Source organism: Andrographis paniculata, unplaced genomic scaffold, assembly GCF_009805555.1.
Source record: "Andrographis paniculata isolate CXL003 unplaced genomic scaffold, ASM980555v1 Contig22END, whole genome shotgun sequence".
NCBI lineage: Eukaryota > Viridiplantae > Streptophyta > Magnoliopsida > Lamiales > Acanthaceae > Andrographis > Andrographis paniculata.
This window is the reverse complement of record NW_026137513.1, coordinates 2,217,600-2,238,419: the sequence shown is the minus strand read 5'-3', so window position 1 is coordinate 2,238,419 and position 20,820 is coordinate 2,217,600. Positions and strand designations below refer to the sequence as shown.

The 20,820-nt window shown below is 33.2% G+C and overlaps 2 protein-coding genes and 1 non-coding gene across 7 annotated transcripts; 1 reads left to right on the top strand and 2 right to left on the bottom strand.

Moving 5' to 3' along the window:
* Positions 1-2,612: 2,612 nt before the first annotated feature.
* Positions 2,613-3,433, bottom strand: LOC127245345 (uncharacterized). Its single transcript, XM_051266179.1, has 2 exons — positions 2,702-3,433; positions 2,613-2,643 (listed from the first exon to the last, which is right to left on the bottom strand). The coding sequence occupies exons 1-2, from the start codon at positions 3,118-3,120 to the stop codon at positions 2,613-2,615; spliced, it is 450 nt and encodes a 149-aa protein (XP_051122136.1). The 5' UTR covers positions 3,121-3,433.
* A 610-nt stretch (positions 3,434-4,043) lies between these two features.
* On the bottom strand, positions 4,044-4,150 carry LOC127245739 (small nucleolar RNA R71). Its single transcript, XR_007837478.1, has one exon. It is a non-coding gene; the product is annotated as a small nucleolar RNA R71 (small nucleolar RNA).
* Positions 4,151-10,712: 6,562 nt separating this feature from the next.
* On the top strand, positions 10,713-20,560 carry LOC127245724 (uncharacterized). 5 transcript variants are annotated; one of them, XM_051266742.1, is made up of 3 exons: positions 10,713-10,835; positions 18,771-19,562; positions 19,659-20,560. In XM_051266742.1, the coding sequence occupies exons 2-3, from the start codon at positions 19,547-19,549 to the stop codon at positions 20,108-20,110; spliced, it is 468 nt and encodes a 155-aa protein (XP_051122699.1). In that variant the 5' UTR covers positions 10,713-10,835; positions 18,771-19,546; the 3' UTR covers positions 20,111-20,560. The 5 variants fall into 5 exon arrangements, with proteins under 5 accessions (XP_051122699.1, XP_051122702.1, XP_051122703.1 ...); XM_051266745.1 differs by having other exon boundaries at positions 10,723-10,835; positions 18,796-19,562; XM_051266746.1 differs by lacking the exon at positions 10,713-10,835 and adding an exon at positions 18,495-18,696 and having other exon boundaries at positions 18,796-19,562.
* The last annotated feature ends 260 nt before the right edge of the window (positions 20,561-20,820 follow it).

The following is a 20,820-nucleotide window of genomic DNA, read 5'->3' as shown; positions in this document are numbered from 1 at the left end:
TTGCAAATATCCCCGAGTCATACCCCGTCCAAGTACCTCAATTTCCATCCGCGCTAAATCTTGGCACAGTTCATCAGCAACCGACATGAAGCCCAAGTTATGCCTTGGTTTTCGACTTAAGGCATCGGCTACAACATTTGCTTTGCCTTCATGATACACAATTTCAAGATCATAATCCTTCACCAATTCTAACCATCTTCTTTGTCTTAAATTCAATTCTTTTTGGGTGAAGATATATTTCAAACTTTGATGGTCAGTAAATATTCTGCAATGGGCTCCATAAAGATAGTGTCTCCAAATCTTCAAAGCAAACACCACTGCTGCCATTTCCAAGTCGTGTGTCGGATAATTCTCTTCGTGAGGTTTTAGTTGTCGTGATGCATAAGCAATAACTCTTTGATTCTGCATTAAGACACATCCCAATCCCTGCTTCGAAGCATCACTATACACTTCAAACTCCTCACCTTCCACTGGTAAAGCCAAAATTGGCGCTGAAGTTAATCGATGTTTCAATTCTAAAAAGGATGACTCACACTCGTGATCCCAGTTAATCTTTGCATCCTTTTTCAGCAAATTAGTTAATGGTTTTGCAATCTTCGAAAAATCAAGAACGAATCGCCGATAATATCCTGCCAAACCCAAAAAGCTTCTTACTTCTGATTGATTGGTAGGTCTTGGCCAATCCAAGATTGCCGCCACTTTAGAAGGATCTACTGAGATACCCTTTCCAGAAACAACATGCCCCAAGAAAGCAACCTCCTTCAACCAAAACTCGCATTTGGATAACTTGGCATATAACTTTCTTGCACGCAATATGTTTAATATTACATGCAAATGTTTTGCATGCGTCTTTTTATCTGGGGAATAGACCAAGATATCGTCAATAAATACCACCACAAACTGATCGAGGTATGGTTGAAAAATTCTATTCATCAACTCCATAAATGCAGCCGGGGCGTTAGTCAACCCAAAGGACATAACCGTGAATTCATAATGCCCGTATCTAGTCCGAAAAGCTGTCTTCGGAATGTCATGCTCTGCAATCCTTAGCTGATGATATCCAGATCTCAAGTCAATCTTTGAGAATATAGTTGCACCTCTCAGTTGATCAAATAGATCATCAATCCTCGGAAGAGGATATTTGTTCTTCACCGTGACTTTGTTCAGTCCACGGTAGTCAATACATAACCTCAAACTTCCATCCTTCTTTTTCACAAATAAAACTGGAGCTCCCCAAGGCGATGTACTAGGCCGAATGTAACCCTTATCTAGCAATTCCTGTAGTTGCAATTTAAGTTCAGCTAGTTCTAAAGGTGCCATCCGGTATGGAGCCCTTGATACTGGCTCAGCACCCGGCACAATATCAATAGCAAAATCCACCTCACGAGCTGGTGGCATACCCGGAATGTCATCAGGAAATACATCAGGAAAATTTCGGACTACAGGAATATCTTGCAATCGCTGCTCCCCTTGCGTCAAATCTCTTACCTCACACAGATATACTGGAAACCCCTTACGAATAAATGATTGAAATGATAGGGATGAAATTACCTTCATAGAAGGTTGTCTGGCAAATCCTGCATAATTCACCTGTTCGCCCATCGCTCCAACCAGCGAAATTGATCTTTTTCGACAATCAAATTGAGCTTGATATGCCACTAACCAATCCATCCCCAATATTACATCGAACTCGGATAGCTTGATGCCCAACAAGTTAGTAACAAAATCAACCCCTTCAATACTAACCGGAATCTGCATATAAAGCTCTCGGCATTCCAACACTTCTCCTGATGGAAGTAAAACTTCCACTACCACTTCTACTGATGAATTCAGACCCAATCGTCTAACTAGACGCTTAGATATGAACGAGAACGTTGCACCCGAATCGAATAACACAAGAGCAGGAAAACCGCAAACCAGAAATCTACCCGTTAAAACCTCACCTGGATGATAATCAGCTTCTGCTTGGGTAAGAACATTTATTCGTCCACGCTGGTCAGGTCCTCTGCCTGGCTGCCTAGATGACGAACGTGACTGACTTCGTCCCCCTCGCCAAGATGATCCTAATCCTCTCCCTTGTGACTGCGAAGACGGCGGCTGCCATGGCCTAAACCTCGGTTCTGGAAACTCCCTTGCAGTTACCACACTTGGACATAACCTGGCAATGTGACCACTACCACCACATTTAAAACATGTCAATGGAACTTTATCACAACGAGTACCTGGGTGGCTTGTTCCACAACGCCGACAAACAGCCCCCGATTGCTGAGACCTCTCCTGACTCGGTTCATTAATCGAAATCCCCTTATACGATGGCCCAGACCTGAACATTTGCCACCATTTCTTTTTACCCTTGGGCTCATCCTCCACTTTAGCTTTTCCCTTATCTCGAACCTGATGTTGATAACCTATTTCCTTCTCACTCTCCTTTTGTCTGACTTCCTGCTTCTGATAAAATCGGGCAGCATGCTCGTAAGCCTCATACAATGAACTGATATCCAACACCGCTAAAGCTTCTTGAATTCTGTGTTGCAACCCGTCTACAAAATGGTCAATTCTGTCTCGCTCACAGGAAAAGTAGTCAGGAACATACATCTCCAACTCATTAAACTTCACAAGATAATCCTCAACTGACATCGAGCCCTGCTTTAAGTCCAGCAATTCTTGCTTCTTCGCTTTTCGAATATGCGACGGCATAAACCTAGCCTTTAACTTTGCTTTAAATTCATCCCAAGTCATATCCACTTGGTCTACACCTGCAGCTTCTTCACCTAACCACCACCGATTTGCTCGGCCTTCCAAGAAATAGGCTCCAATATTAACTCGTTGATCTGGCGGAACCTGAACAACACGAAATATCTTTTCCATCTTTTCAACCCAAAACTCAAGGACTCCTGGCTCCACTGAACCAGAATATGTTGGTGGGTTATGCCGCATCACAGCATCAATGAAACTCCTCTGTTGAGGCATCATCGCGGCCATAAACTGCCGAAAGAAATCCTGACTAGGTGCCTCTGTTGGTACATGCGCTGGCACAGGATACTGTGACTCATCAGACGAAGGATCAAACTCTGGGCCTTGAATAGCCCTACGTACACCACCACCTCGAGAATTCGACATACTGCCCCCAATTTTTCCTGATCCAATATCAATTCAGCACACAGCTAAACCAAGCATAACAATAAAAGATAGATCACATTAACATGAATGCACCCGCAAAACCCAAACCTCACCAAACCAATTCAATATCATTATTATTTTCAAAACCTTTTTAATTCAAAGAGCCAAAATCTATCAAACCTAGGCTCTGATACCAACTTGTAACACCCCCAGTTGGCTCATACTGGAAATGCTACCGCCACACTGCATCATGAGGTCGTCACCTCCTACTTCGGGCCCCACAACACAGTGTTAAGGCTAAAATTAATTATATAAGCATTTTATTATTCCCAAAAAAAAAATAGTTTATAAATATTTTTAATTTTATCGATATTTATCCATTTAACAGTCTATTTAATTATAACTAATATACAAAATTGGAATATAATTTATCCCAAAATATTAGTTTCTTGATTCCATTACTATTGTCAAATATTTATTTGCTATAATAATATTATTTTATACATTCCGAAATCGGGGCATTACATCTAACGACTCTGAAAGTGATCAAGAGACTGTCATGGCTGAGGATACCCGCACTTTAAGGGAGTTGGCTGCCCCCGACTTGGCGCAGCAGCCCTTATGCATTAACTTTCCAACTCTGAATTACACTATTTCTTTTGAACTAAAATCTGGCTTAATCCATTTACTGCGTTCTTTTCATGGACTTGCAGGTGAAGAACCTCATAAACACTTGCAAGAGTTCGACCAGCATGAAACCACCAGGTGTTACTGACGAACAGATCAAACTCAGAGCCTTCCCATTGTCACTCAAAGATGCTGCAAAGGATTGGCTCTACTATCTCCCACCTGGAAGCATCGACACGTGGAACGACATGAAGAAGAAATTTTTGGAGAAGTATTTTCCAGCTTCCAGAGCTGCGATCCTGAGGAAGGAGATATGTGGCATCAAGCAACAATCAGGTGAAACGCTCCATGAATATTGAGAGCAATTTAATAAGCTTAGCATTAAATGTCCACAACATCAAATTCCCCCTCAATTATTGATTCAATACTTTTATGATGGTTTGTCATTGATGGACAGGAACATTATCGATGCTGCAAGTGGTGGAGCTTTAGTAAATAAGACGCCGGCACAAGCTTGGGATCTTATTGCGAGGATGGCTGAAAATACGCAGCAATTTGGTTCAAGAGATGTTGGACATATGAGCGGAAACAACAACGACCATGCCATCCAATCGATGCAACAACAACTTTCTGAGTTGACGAGCTTCGCAAGATGGTCGTGGAAAAATCCAACCCGAGTGTCCATGTCAAGGCGTGTGGAATATGCACGAGTATAGGACACCCTACAGATGCATGCCCGACCCTCCAAGAAGAATGTGCAGTGGATGTGAACGCTGCAAACTACGGTATGAATAGACCTCCAGCGTACAATCCATACTCCAACACCTACAATCCAGGCTGGAGAGATCATCCAAACCTGTGCTATGGAAACGCACACCAGAATCATGGTCCTCAACCATTTCGAGCCACAGATCATATGCAATGGCCTCGCCCTTACGAGAAACAGCCGCCCTAAGCACCCACAAGCAACTCTAGTCCATCTTTGGAAGACTTGGTGAAGTCTATGGCTACCAGTACCCTGCAATTCCAGCAAGAGATGAAGTCAACTTTCGACAAATTACAAGGTCAGATCAATCAAGTGTCAGAGGAGGTAAAATAGCTACGTGAAAGAGGAAAGTGGCCTGCTCAGCCTGAGCCAAATCCAGCAAATGTCAGCGCCATCACTATCTGCAGTGATACGATGATTGAATGTTCCTCCTAGCCTAATCCAAAGAATACGAGTGCTATAACCCTTCGTAGCGGAAAGGAATTGGAAGGTCCACCTCCTATCTCAAAGGAACAAAATGAAGATCAGATTGAGATGGAGATTGAAAAAGAAGCTGAACTTCACGAAAAGGTACTTCATGACTATGCTCCTCTTACTGAAACTAAATCAACTCATTTTCCTGACAGGTTGAAGAAACCACAAAAGGCAAACAAACGAAAAGAGATGATGAAAATATTCAAGAAGGTGGAACTTAATATCCCGCTCCTGGAAGCTATCAACCAAATCCCCAAGTACGCAAAGTTTTTGAAAGAACTGTGCACCAACAAAAGAAAATTGCGAGGGGACGAACATATTATAGCGGGTGAGAACGTTTCTGCTGTTATCAAAAGAAAGGTACCACCTAAAACAGGTGATCCAGGTATGTTTTCTATCCCTTGTAAGATTGGAACAACTGAGATAACTAAGGCTATGCTAGATCTAGGAGCTGCTATTAATGTCATGCCTCGATGAATATACGACTCTTTAAATCTAGGGCCTCTAAAAGAAACAGGAATTATTATTCAACTTGCTGATCGAACCAATGCTTATCCTGATGGTATGATAGAAGATGTACTAGTTCAAGTGAATGAATTGATTTTCCTGTTGATTTTTATATTATGGATATGCATTATGCGCACTACTCTAATCCACCGCCTCTTTTGTTAGGAAGACCTTTTATGTGCACTGCAGGAACAAAGATAGATGTTAAAAATGGCACACTTAGCTTGGAGTTTGATGGAGAAGAATTTCATTTCAATATATTTAATCTCGTCAAATGTCCTGTTGAATCTGAATCGTTATATGCAATTAATGTTATTAATTCTGTGGTGCAGGAAACTTGTGAAGTTGGTAATGAGAATAAACGAAGAACTGTGTTGACAAAACAGTTAGAGAAAAGACCAACTGGAGAGAGTTAGAAAAGAAAAAAGATTGTCAAAAAGTGGAGATGGATTCCCAAGGGATCACCATTGCTGGCAGCAAAAAAATGTCATAAGGAGAATCAAAATTCTAAGCCGAAGAAAAAGTGTGTAGCCGATAGACATCGCTTCAAATTATACCACGAGGGACCCTCATTTGATCCTATAAAGCCGGCACCCGTTGCCGATTTCAATGTTCAGAATTGATGCGAGGCGAAGTCTAGCTCAAAGACTATAAATAAAAGCGTTTTTTGGGAGATAACCCAAACCGTTTAATTGCTTTCTTTAATTTTAATTGCTTTTTGTTTAATTGCTAATAATATTGTTGATTATTTTGTTTGATTTGATGCAGGTCTTTTGGAAAATAATTCAGATCACAAGGTGCCATTTAGTCATGATCATGACTAAATAGCACTTATAACACTGCCTAATCCCTCCAATTTCCAGCATGCAAGGTAGTCTTTAGTCATGACCATGACTAATAACCACTTATCACACTGCCTCTTCCTTCCCTCTATCCACTTTTAACCCTAAATCCCCAAATAAAATAAATAAATAAAATAAAATAATTCCCCTCTCTGTCCCTTTCCCTCTCTCTTTCTCTCTTTCCTCTCTTCCCCCCACCCTCCGCCGTGACATTCCTCTGCCAGAAGTCGCCGCCGGTTCACCCTCCCTCCGCGTCGTTCTCTTCTGCCCAGACCTTCTCTTTCTCCTCCAGCAGCCCACCAGTCCAGACCAGGCGCCGTCGCCTTCCTCCGCCGATTTAGACGCCGGCGATCATCTTTTTCCTCCGCGTCTTCTCCTTCTTCTTCTTCTTCTTCTTCGCTGATTTTATTCCGCCGCCGAGACGCCGCCTCTGCCAGAAGATGACCTCCAGTAATGCCGCCTGTGTTGAACCAGTCCTTCCGACGCCCAGCGCCCCCTGCGACTCCACGCCGCCACAGATTCCACACTTCCAGCCGCCGCCGAACAGCCCTGGGCCACCTCCAGCCAACGCTGATCTTCATTCTTGGATTGGGTATTATCTATTCATCCCTACCAATACTTTCAATTTTTCAATAATATGTTGAGATATGGGATTGATGTTTTAGAATTGCCACTTTATGGACTCCTGCTACTAGGAAATTGCTGTGAACTTGGTGTTGCATAGTAATGTTCGTAATGTTACGCTTGATTTGTTTTGACGTAGTTCTATTCTTGGATATTCTGTCTTGGATTAGTTACAGTGATGTTCTGAATTGCATTGCCTAACATTGTGACTGACTATTGGTTGTTGGTTGTTATATAGGACTGTTTTGAATACAATGATTTGGTTTGACATGTTTGAATTGAAGATCGCACTTTCTTTGCATAATCTTGTTCTCGTTGTTGTGGCTGATTTTTTGGTACAATTGGGTTTAGTCACTTGAGTGAATTACTTTGTTTGAATACATTGTTGCGTTTGGCTAATTGTTTGCAAGGATAAAATTCAAGCCTCCCTAAAAATCACGATCAAATGAAGAGGTGTTAACAAAGCTCCCAACTATTACACCCCCTATGGACTCCAGGGAAGTTCCTCTCTTCTTTCATTGCTTTCTTTACATTGAGGACAATGCATACTTTAGGTGTGGGGAGAGTTATGCAATTTTTTGGGCAAAATTTTCATTTTGTGCTATTTTTATGCCTGATTTGTTGTCTTTTCGCATGTTTTTTAGATTAGTCTGAAGTGGGTCAAAGGTGATTTGTGTGATAGGTTAGTTTGGCATGACTAATGACATTTGATTGGTGATATGTTGAGTCAAGTTGACGTTTGAACCCTATGAGAATTTGAGCCTATGTTCCAAAAGTCACATTAGAAAATAAATTGCATATATTCAAGCTTTTGGAAATTTCTTTCATGTGTGATTTGTAGTGCTCAATTAGATGACCTAGAACTTGAATGATTATGCATGTTGAACTTGCAACTATCGAGTCTTGCGTTTTGAAAATGATAAGGGCATTAGGTAACCCATTAAGCCTTTCTTTATTACCCAGCACAATATATTTCCCTAGTTAGCCCATTTGAGCCTTCTTAGCCTATTTTTTTCTTTTATATAATAAACTATTTCTTTAGCCTCATACCCTTCTTTCGATTGAGCCTTCTCCGATTTGAACCCCATGTTAGAAAGAATTACTTTAAGTCCATGTTGTGATGAACTTTATTTCCTCGACACTAGTTAGAAACGAACTTTGGGTATGAATAAGTTATAGTATGAAGGAATAACTGTGGGTAGTGTAGGTGTATATATATATATATATAGGCAAAAGCCAAAAAAGAAAAATCAAAAATCAAAAAATCAAAAAAAAAAAAAAACAAGAAATAGAAAAAAAAACATAAAAAAAACAAAAAAAGAAACAAAAAAATAATACATAAATAAATAATTATCTTAATAAAGTATTTTCATTTAATTTCATTATTAAAGTTTGGGTAGTGAATAGAGTAATGATTTCATTGTTTATGTCGATTTGTTCTTCATGCGCTAGCATCATGTTCTTATTGTGTTCTTTTCTGACATATTTTAGCCCTTGTATACCCTTTTTCCTACCCTGATCATAAGCCCCGTTACAACCCTTATTGAAAGTCCCTTTGATTCTTTATGCTAGATTCGAATATTTTAAGCAAGGGAGATTTGATTTTTACTCAAGCCTATAGGATAATCTTTTGTTGCACTACCTGAGTGTTGAACCAATTATACACTTAATTCCTTCAGAGAGCATGTGCGAATACACTTTATCTTGTGAGGTTGACTTGGCTTGATGTGTTAAAATTCGGATTGAATTGGTTGTGTTAGATACTCTTGTCATATCGAGTTGCCTGCGATTTCTTTGGCTTATTTCGAATTTATGCTTGAGGGCAAGCATGATCTAGGTGTGGAGAGAATTGATAGTTAGAAATCGCATGCGTTTTATATTCATATCATATGCGATATTTGAGTGATTTTGATTGGATTCTACCTAATTTATATGCGAATTATTTATTTGCTGTGTGCAGAGGGCAAATATCAAATTTGGCATAATTGGCAGAAAAATGGAAGAAAAATTCAGATTTGCACAACCTAGTTAGTCATGACCATGACTAACTACACCCTCTTGATATGAGAAATTAATTAAAGGCCCAAAAGCCCATCTACAAAATAATTAGGGCAAACATTAAATAAAAGGGGGATCACACATTTCAAAAAGAGAGAAAGGCTAGGGTAGAAACGCACAGGAACAGGAGACTGACAGATTCATAGACCGCGCAAGAGCAAATCGACAGAGAAGATTTCCCCCTCCCACTATGACTTTATCTTTCTCTTTTGTTCTTTGTTATTTGATTATGGAGTAAACACTTTTCTGGTTTGAGGGGTGATAATGTTTTGGTTTTTTTGTTTTGGAGATTCTTGATTTTCTTTATAAAAGTTCTTTTTTATTATCAAAATTTGTCTAATTCTGAGAATAGCATTTGTGATTGTTAGATTGATTGAATATTTTGGTACCGATATTTAAATTAGTCTGATAATCTAAAGTCAATTCAGGTAGGATATCCGTAATTGTATTCGCACTTGAATAGGTGACAACCGGGTTGAATAGTTCCTTCCCGGGGGTTAGACAATCAAATCTAATTGCTCATCTTAGGTAGTAATTGTTTTGAATTAGGTTTTTCTAGATTGGAATGCGGTTAGGCAATATTCTTATGGGCGCACCTAGGTTTATTTGCTTAATTAGGGGTAGTTAACGGTCGTATCTTAATTACCTACATTGTAAGGGAATATTGGTTGTTAGAGCTTGTTGATAACTATAGCCAATTTATTGATACTTTAATAAGAATTAATTTTATTGAATTAATGATAAAACACAAGTGCCATAACTGCATCATCCCTTGAGCCAGACATCCCCTTGATAGTCAGTTCCCCTTAATTTAATTGCTTTGTTATTTTATTTTTATTAGATAATAAAAGAAAATTCCCCCTTTATTTATTGCATTAGAACACGAAAGATTGAATCACACAATCCCTGTGGAGACGATCCCTTCCCCTATATTACATTAAATTATGATCACGGAGTAGGTGAATATTTGATTGACCGCGCGACAGGTCAATGTGATTGATATAGGATAGAAAGAGAGAGAAATGAGATAAATGCATTTATGAGTGTCAAATCCAATGCATACATATCTTATATTTATCGGCAGTGAATGCTGGTAATAATGGTTTAAAGCATTCACATTACTTATGCGTAGTAGATATGTGTACTCTATGTGTACACTTTGTAATTGTTTTCTAATTTATTTTTTTAAACTTTTATAGATTAAAAATGCAAGGGTATGTATTTTTTCTTTGTTATAATTACGGTGTTTTTATAATGTTAGAAGTATTGATTCGATCATAGTGGACTGCATTTTAGTAATTAGTTTTAGGGTTAAAATTCTTATATTTAAACTTTGTTACAGCTTAATAAATATTACCAAACTCAACCCTGGGCTAGGGAGAAGTCCTTGTCATGAACCCATATTTATATTGTTGGATTTTCAATCCAAATGGATTCACCACATATAAGACACATACACACTTTAAGTTGCAGCCCATTCAAAGTTGGGCCTTGGCCCATGATCCGCAACCCACTTTACCTTGGCCCGCAACCTTCTCCTACATGTGACCCGTCGACCCGACCCCGTTATGAAGATCCATGTCCCTTTATTATTAGACTAGATCTCAACCGTCCGATTTAGGGTTGAGATCGTGGCCGTCTATTCCTTTTTAACCTACATATATATATATATATGGAGAGAGAAACGCCGTCTCCCATAATCCATTTTCACTCTATATCTCTCTCTCTACTCTCCCTCTCTACAACTTTCTCTCTGTCCTCTCAACAAAATCTGCCTCTGGTAACCTTTGGCGACTTCCGACGAGCCATTTTCTTCGGTAAGTTTTGGAGAATAGGTGGTGCTTTCAGTCACCCTTCTCGTTTTTGAACTGAAAAGGATTCAATTCGAGGTTTTGTGATTAGTTTGTGTGGTTCTTCCCATTTCGGCCACTGTGTAGCCGTCAGCTTTGTTTTTCCGTTGTGTTTTGTGGGTTTCGGGTCAGTTTGTATGTGTTCGTCACGATTATAGTGTGTAGTGTGTCGATTTTGTGTTTCTGGGTTTGTTTGAGTCTGAGCCTAAACCTAAACTAGTTCAAAGGTTCTGTCGATTTCTTAATAAAATCTCTATCTTTTTCTTTGTTTTTAATAACAAGTGGTATCAGAGCTTTTTGGTGTGATTTGTTTTCAAAATTGTGTTTATATTGCATTTCTTGTTAAGTTTTCGTTGTAAATCATTTAAATCTAAAAGGATCTGGTTGAATCAGACTTATTTTATTGTGTTCGATTCTTTTTCTTTTAGATCCGTGCTAAAACTGGCCATATCTTACTCGATCTTTGCTATTTAGCCTCGGTCGAGTGTTATTTTGGTAGATTTGGACTTAATCTCTACAAATCCGTGTTATTTGGTTAAGTTTAAGTCTATTTTTGGTTAGTTTGTTACAAAACCCTTTCTATTTTTTTTATAAAACGAGTTTTTTTTTCAAACTTCCTTTAATAATAAAGTGTAAATCGGGTTAGTTGTCTCTGTTTTGGTATAGATCTTTTAAAATCTTGTTGAATCTATTTTTTGGGAAGTCAAAATCTAAAAGATTTCTTAAAATTTTAAAAGTTTGGTACATATATTTTAAGATCTATAATATTCAATGTAGATCTCGTTTAAAATCTTTAAGCCTTGCATTGTTCTTGTTCGTTTGTGTCAAATCTGTGAATATATATCACTTTTGTTCCATTTTCGGTGATTCTAACATTTTGTTAGAAGAGAAACATAGTTTTTGTTTCTGTTTTTATATAATCGTAGGCTAACCCCTATTATGTAAAAGAGAATATGTTTGTTTATGAATTTCTCCTACTGTTTTGCAGAAATATATTTTTGTTATGTGCTATAAGCGTAAACCCTAAACTTACACTATTTACTATTTTAGTGATTGGTTTAATTTCTACATTTAATTTTTGCGCCTAAACAATTGTAAAGGATATTGTGAAACAAAGGTTTCTAAACTCCGATCCTCACTACCGTGAGTGATTCTCGAGTACTTTCGGTTAAATAGTCACGAATTTATGTTGTAATAATTAGGTAATATATTGTTTGATTATTCTTCGTTACTTGCTGTGATTATCCGTTGTTGTGCAGTAATCTATATTTTTTATTGTTTTGTTTGCATTGTTTTCCAAATTGTATGTTTTTGTGAAAATTTGAAAGCTAAATAACTGTTTTATGAAATTAAAAACAGAATATTGTTTTTGAAATTAATTTTTTTTCCAAAAATAATAAAATGGATGGACATTCTGTTTATAATATTAAACATTTGATGACAAAATGGATTTTACAATTTGGAAATAAAAAATGATAAGTATTTTAGTTACCCCAAAGATTAATTAGAGCAATTGAGCCAGATTATGCAGCTCAAGTTCCTCTTGAGATAAAGAATGAGTTGGATGAAATGACTACCTCTATTAAAATATTGAACTTGGCTGATCATATAATTAGAAAAGTAGGCAAGCAAGAATATGCTATGACATTGTGGAAAAAATTAGATGAACTATACACTCAAACTTTACTTCATAGTAGGTTATATTTGTTAGAAAAAAAAATTTAGTTTTAAACTTCAAGATATAAAACTTACTGGTGATAGAAATATTGATGATTATAGTGCTATGGTTTTGTTAAATGCTATACTTAACTCATACTCGGATGTTAAATCTGCTATTAAATATAGGTGTGATAATATGATATTAGATGTAGTTATTAATGACTTAAAATTTAAAGAATTAGATTTGCAACTTCATAAATCAAATAAGTGTGAAGTCATGTATATTAGAGGTATGTCTCCTTTTAGATCAAATAAGAAAAACAATTATGGTAATAATAATAATAATAATAATATTAATAATAATAATAATAGATCTAAAAGTAAAGGTAACAATAGATCTAAAACCCCTGATAGATGGGGTAAAAAATATTATAATTCCAGTGATCCTAACCATTTTATTTGTGATTGTTCCAAGAAGAAGAATAATAATAATACAAACAATAATAATAGTAATAGTAGTCAACAACATGCTACTGAGTTAGCTAGTATGACATTACTTGATCAAAATTGTGGTAACGTGTTTAATGTTACATATAACTGTTTGAATATGAATAATATATGTGTGAATGAATGGCTTGTTGATTCTGGTTGTACATGTCATATGACTCCTTTAAAATCGAATTATTGTGAATACTAAACCTTAGAAAAACTGCACTATTTCCATGGCTGATAATAGTGTTTCTAATGTACTTGAAATTTGTACTGTAAATTAAAATTTAACACTGGTTTTGTATTGAAATTAAATAATGTGAGACATGTTCTTGGTTTATCAAATAATCTATTATTTTGTGTTTCCCTAACTGATTTAGGCTTAGAGGGAAAATTGAGAATTGATTCCATGAAAATTACTAAGGGTTCATTAGTAGTGTTTAAAGGTGTAATTCGTAACACTTGTATGTTACTTCTGCTGAACCAATTAATGTGCTTGTTAATACTGTAAATTCGGTATCTGAAAGTTGTGATTTGTGACATAAGAGATTAGGACATTTAAGTAATAAAGGCTTAGAATTTTTACATAAAAATGGATATTTTGGAAATGTCAAATTTAATCATGTGTCCTTTTGTGATAATTGTGTTTATGGTAAACACCGTAAAATCCAATTTCCCCATCCCCTAGTGAAAAACAAAATTTGTCTAAATCTGTTTTGGATTATTTACATGCTGATGTGTGAGGCCCAACTAGTGAGCTCACACATAGAAGGTCTAGATATTTTCTTATCTATTATTGATGATTTTTCAAGAAAAACGTGGATATTTCAAATGAAAAATAAATCTGATGCGTTTGAGATTTTCAAAAACTGAAAAATTAAAATTGAAAATCAAATTGGAAAAAAAATTAAATATTTAAGAACTGATAAAGATTTAGAATTTTGTAACTCTTGATTTGATGATTTTTGTCAAGAAAGTTGCATAAATAGACATAAGACTCTCCCCTATACACCCCACCAGAATGGGGTGGCTGAGAGGATGAATCGGACCATTTTGAAAAGGGTTAGAAACCTTTTGGCTACCTTCGATTTGTCTAAAAAATTTTGGGGCGAAGCTGTTATGGCTGCATCTTACATAGTCAATAGATCATCTACAATTCCTTTGAATGGCGTTTGTCCTGAATTTAGGTGGACTAGTAGGATAATTGATTTTTCAAATATTCAGGTATTTGGATGTTGTGCTTTTATATGTGTTAATAATGACAAATTAAACACTAGAGCTGAAAATTGTGTTTTCTTGGGTTACCCGGAGGGAGTTAAGGATTATATATTGTGATCAAGATCTATGTCTAGTTTTAAAACTGTTATTAGTAGAGATATTATTTCAATGAAAATGAAATACCCTGTTTAAATACTGAAAAATCTGTTTTGGATAAATATGAAATTAATGTTGAAATTTTAGACTCTAGTAATATTCCAAATAAGGCGGAGCATAATATTGTTAGTATAGGAGAGGATGAAAATACTGAAAATAATGTTGAAATTCGTGTAGAATCTGATGTAAGAAAGGAAAATATTTCTAAAATTGATAATAATATTTCTGAAATTGAAAATGAATCTGATTTTGATAATATTAATCAAAATGAGTTAGAAAATTACCAATTAACTAGAGATAGAGATAGAAGAGTCCCTAGGTTGCATTCAAGGTTTGGTGATTTTGATTTGTCCTTTTTGGGTTTTAGTGTGTTTGAAAATTTAGATGGTAATGAACCCAAAACATTTAGGGAGATTATGAATTCTGAAAATACAAATCAGTTGTTAAAAACCATTAAAAATGAAATAGATTTATTGTATGATAATAAAACTTGGTGTTTAGTCTCTAAACCTTCTAATTGTTTTACTTGTTGATTGTAAATGGTTTTATAAAGTTAAATAAGAAGATAATGAAATTAGCTTTAAGGCAAGATTAGTAGCTAAGTGTTTTACCCAAAAAGAAGGAATAGACTATAATGAGATTTTTGCTCATGTTGTCAAATTTACCACTGTTAGAGTCATGTTAGCATTAGTTGTTTTTTATGATTGGAAGTTAAAATAATTAGATGTTAAAACAACTTTTTTAAATAGTGTGTTAAATGAGAAAATTTATATGAAACAACCTAAAGATTTTGTTGATAAAAACAAAATGAATCATGTTTGTTTGTTAAATAAATCATTGTATGGTTCAAAATAGTCACAAAGACAATGAAATATTAAATTTGATACTTTTATGAAAACCCTTGAATTTACTAAAAGGAAATTTGATTATTAATTGTATTTTAAAATGGATAGAAACCAACATGTCTTTTTTTTCATTTATGTTGATTATTAGTCAATGTTTAAACTAATTGATCAAGTGACTAAATGTTTGTGTGATAATTTTGACATTGAAATTGTTGGGTGTTGCCAAAGTGATTTTAGACATGAGTATCACTAGGATCGAAAAAATTTAAGGTTGTTGAACCAGTCAGCCTAGTTTTCTATAAGTGATGCTAAATCAATTTTTGTTCATATGACTTCTAATTTTGTGTTAAGTATGGATCAATGTCCTAAGTCAGAATCTGATTGTGAATATATGAAACATGTGATATATTGTAATGCAATAGGTTTCATAATATACATAATGGTTAGTACTAGGTCAGATTTAGCCTATGCAATTAATTAGTTAAATAAGTATATGTTGAACCTGGGTTTAGAGCATTGTCAAATATTTTAAAATTTTATTTTTAATTACGTTTAATTAGACCTGATAAAAATAAATATGATTTAAAAATATAAATGGTGCGTTTGACAATTAGCTGATAGCTTTTAGCTGTTAGTTAATTCAAATAACTGTTAATTGTTAGTTGATTCAATTAGCTGGTTTGACTAGCTGATTAAATTAGCGGTTTGTATTAAAGTGTTTAGTAAAATAATTGTGTAACATTAGTTGTTTATATGTAAAATGACAATTAAGGATATTTATACAATATTTTATAAAATTTTTAACTTCTTCATTTTGATTTAAAATTTTTGAATTTTTTTTATTAATTATTGCAAATTATAAAAATATTATAAAATATTTATTTTTATTTTTTAGATTTGAGAAAAATATTTTTATTAAAAGATATTAATTAATTTTTATTGAAATTGTATAAAATATAAGAGAATAAATCTTTCGTATATATTTTTATTATGTTAATTATTATTTATTAATTTATTCTATTTTATTTATTTTTAATATAAATTTTATATAATAAAAAAATATATAATTAATAATATTTGTCTTTTCTATTTGATTTAATTTTAATAAATTTATATATTTTATAAATAAAATAATTTATATGTAATAATTAATAATAATTATTATTTTAAATTTACAAAAATAAAATTATAGTTTAGTAAATAAAATATGTTAAAATTAATTAATAAATAATGCAATAAAAATATACTTATTATATGTATGAAATAAATAAATTGTTTTTAAGGATAAATAAGGAATAAAGATAATTAAAGTGAAAAAATCTTCCAAAATGTTGGGTAGATTAGTTTTTCAGAAATTAGCCTTTTGAGTTCAAAAAGTTTTTTCAAAAAAGCTAATTTACCAAACACCTAAATTAGTTTTTTAACCGGTTAAACAGCTCAAAGTTGTTTAATAAGTTAAAAACTCTTCAAAAGCTCTTTCTCAAACACCCCAAAAACTCAACTCGGATATGATATGAAAATTTAGATGTAGGCCAAACGTAGCTGAAATTTTTAGAAAATAAAAATAATTTAAAGTTTAATATTTTAGATATTCTATAATTAATAAATTTTAACGATGCATTTGGTTTTAGATTTTAATTTGCATAAATAAAAAAAATTAATTTGAATAATTTTTTGATTTAATATAAATATGTATTAATACGATACTTTCAACATTAAATTAATTTTTAATATAATATAAAAATAATAAATAGAAATTTAATTTAAAAATTTTTAGAAGAAAAAATCAGTAAATAGACTCGGGTGTGTTTGCTTAGATTTTGAATAATATATATATTTTAATTTAAATATGTTGTTTGATATAATATAAATATATATTGAGATGATATTTTGAATGTAAAATTGATTTTTAATTTTATATCAAAATAAAAAAAAGTAAGAGTTTAATGTGATAGTTTTAGAAGTAGAAAATTAAAGAATAAAATCTAAGGATATATTTTGTTGGAGGTTTAAATATTGGATTTGGATTTAAATTTGAATAGTAAGATTTTTTTAAAAAAAAAATTAAATATTTTTTATGTAAATAGTCATTGATGTGATATTTTTTATTTAAAATTAATTTTTAGTAGTATATAATATATATATATATATAAAATAAAAACTAAGATTTTGATTTAATATTTCTGAAGAAAAAAGTCGGTGCGTAAACTTAACAATGTGTTTGGTTTGGGTTTGGATTTCGGGTTTAAATATTGATAGTAAAATTTTTCAATTTGAATAATTATTAGATGGTATATGAATATTTATTAACGTGATATTTTGATATAAAAATATTTTTTAATATAATATAAAAAATAAAAAAATTAAAAGTTTAATTTGATATTTTTTGGAGAAATATTATGTGAATAAACTCTAACTATGTGTTTGGTTGGGTGTTTAAAGTATAAAATGTAAAATTATTTTTTAATATAATATAAAATTTCGACTTTTATTTGATATTTTTTAAAGAAAAAAAAATTGATGAATAGTAAAAATTTTGGGTAAATCCAATAAAACACATTTTTTTAAATTTATATTTTAAATAATAATCTGCTATAAGTAATTCAAATTATTTTTTTAAAAGAGATAGTATTATTACAAATAATTATATTAATTATTTGTCCAAATACATAATTTATTTATGCCAAAATATTTAATATGTATTTTTATTTATAAAATATTAAATAAATTAATATATTTTACTCTATTATAATTCTTATATCAATTAAATTAAACATACTTAACTTTTTAGAGCACCCGCTCTAGTTATGTCTTCTGTTTAATTATTTTTTTTTTATCTCTCTCATCTATATCATATTCATTTCAATATTCAAATTACTTTTTTTATCCTTCATTATAGTAATCATCTTCAACACATTACTTTTTTACTGTATTATAGACCTACAATAATTTATTTATTTATATATATTTTTATTACATAATATATATATATAAATTATTTATTTATTTATTTATACATATTTTTATATAAAATTATGTTTTAATTTGTAATATTAATCTATATAAATTTTAATATATTAAAACATATAATATACTATTTGAAAATTTGAAATTACTCTAAATAAATCAAACATATATATATTTATATATATTTATAGATAATTCTTATTAAATTTAAAATTTCAAAATTTGAAATTTCAAAAAAAATTTAAATAATATTTAATTATTTTTTTATTTTATTAAAGATAATCCATTTTTTATAAAGATAATAAATTTCTAATAATTGTATCTTTTTATTAAAGATAATGTGAAAGGTAACTAGTTTTTATACTTAAAACTACAAAGACAATTATAAAGATTTTAACAGTGGGGGGCATGCATGAAACGGAGGAAGTATAAGTTTGGTCTTTCGTGAGCCTTTTAATTATCCGGCCCATAAGTTTTTATCTGTTAGATCAAAGGTTTGTTTTTCCCATTAAACTATTTGGAATATTTATTATTATTATTGAGAATTGAATTTTACAAACGATGACAGCGAATTGGATTTTTGCAATCGATAGAGTTCCGGGCTTCAATTTGGTGGACGAGCAAAGCAATCCTGTTTCACGCATATGGCAACCCTCGGTTTTGCTTAAGATCTGTTGGTGTATTTTTTGGAACTGATGTTGAGTTTAGGGTTTGTATTTCTCCCGAAATGAATGTGATTCTGTTTCCGGTGTTAATTTATGTGAAGTTCAGTATTGAGATCGTTTATTTTGGTATTGTTGTTTTCCCGATTATGTTTTTTAATTCGGTAGTATATGATATGAATATCTGTTTGGATTTATTTGTCTGTGGTTTATATGTGATTAGTTGGTTCGATGTTTGAATTTGTATTGTAGTATTCAGATTTGAGTTAGAGATGTATGTGTGTATGTTGTTTGGGGGATTTATAATAATACCATTTGTGTTTTTTCCTACATACATGATTTCATTTTTCTGATTTGTGTGACTTTTGCAAATCAAAACCTTTTGATTTGTATACCTGAATGTTATGCCATTGGAATTCGACTGATGGTTTGGAGTTTTGAGTGATTCTCTGAGTTGGATGTGTATGCTGCCTCAATATTGTTTTGAAATAGTGTGAGGTGGTTTTGTGTGGACGGACTGTAACAGAGATAAGGCTTTGAGAGCGAAAGAAATTTCCGAAAGGAAGTTTCTGGAAAAGGACATCAAGGGCCCGAAGAAATTTGCTCTCAAGGCGCAAAATTTGTATCCCGAGCCAGAGGGTATATCTCAATAGGTGGCAAATTTTGAGGTGTATACGTGCATATGGATAATCAAATTGGTACGTTGTGCTCGGCATGTCTTCTTTAGAAGATGAGGGGACTATATGGAAACAATACATGAAACTGGCTCTCATGTTTCATCTTGATAAAAATAGATCTGTTGGGGCTGAAGGGGGCATTCAAACTAGTCTCGCAAGCATGGAGCCTACTGTCGGATAAGTCCAAGAGAATAGTGTATGACAAGAGATGTGCAAACAAGAATAAGGCGAAGACCGGGACTCATTCTCAACAGCCAGAACCGTCATCACAAAGTGGATTCTATGATTTTGCAAACTCTGCAACTTCACATATGAAAACTAATAGGAGTAGTAGTAAGAAGAATTCTTCCTCTGCTGCCCATTCATCGTGTAAGAAAGAGCGAAGTACTTTTGGACGGTATGCTATTGGTGCAAGATGCAATAAGAATACCTCAGAGTGTATCTCAATCACAAATCTTTTATGCCCAAATTTCAAGGGAGCCTACTTTGCGATTGAAATTAATCCTCCATCAGCTAAAGGTACAAAGGTATCAACCAAGTCGAAAATTCTCAGCAATGGAAGAATTTGAGCAAGAGATTTGATGCTACGAGAAACTCGGCTACTCCAACATAGAGTCCAATGCTAATGAGTTCTAGTGGGGTTCTTTCTCCAAATCAGATGGCACCAGATCTGCTGCTCAAGCTGCAAATATGGTTCAGCAGGCATACGATAAAATCAAACAAGAAAGGATAAAAGCACATGCCGTTGCAAGAAAAGAGACAATATTACAAAAGAAAGCTCTCGGGTCCAAAAGATACTCACCTAGGATAATTATTATTTTATTTCTTATTATTTTATTTACTGTTTAATTCTTAATTATGAGTCTTGGGTTTGGCACATAAGTCCGTTCATATACTGGACACATCTACATATAGTTAGGTTAGACAGTCATTATTTTAGATTTTAATTACAGAACGGATTGATTTTTCTCTGTAGTTTTCTATCTTCATTGATTCGAATAAAGTTTTTTTTCAATTAACCCTAAGTCATAATAAGTTGTCATGAGTTGGGTAAGGTTAATGTCTTTATTAGAAGATGGAGAAACACCGTACTTTTATTATTAAATTTACTGTCTAATTCTTGATTATAAATCTTGGGTAGCCCATAAGTTTGTCTGTATATATATATATATATATATGGTGCATCTAGGTCATGTTAGACTAGACCGTCATTATTTTGGGTTTTAGTTACAAAACGAATTGGTTTTACTCTGTCGTTTTCTATTTCCATTGATTTCGG

Coding starts and splice junctions, on each gene's coding strand:
- LOC127245345 (XM_051266179.1), bottom strand. CDS start 3,120: ATGTCGAATTCTCGAGGTGGTGGTGTACGTAGGGCTATTCAAGGCCCA. Junction 2,644..2,701: donor AAAGCAAAGTTAAAGGCTAG/GTTTATGCCGTC, acceptor GACTTAAAGCAG/GGCTCGATGTCAGTTGAGGA.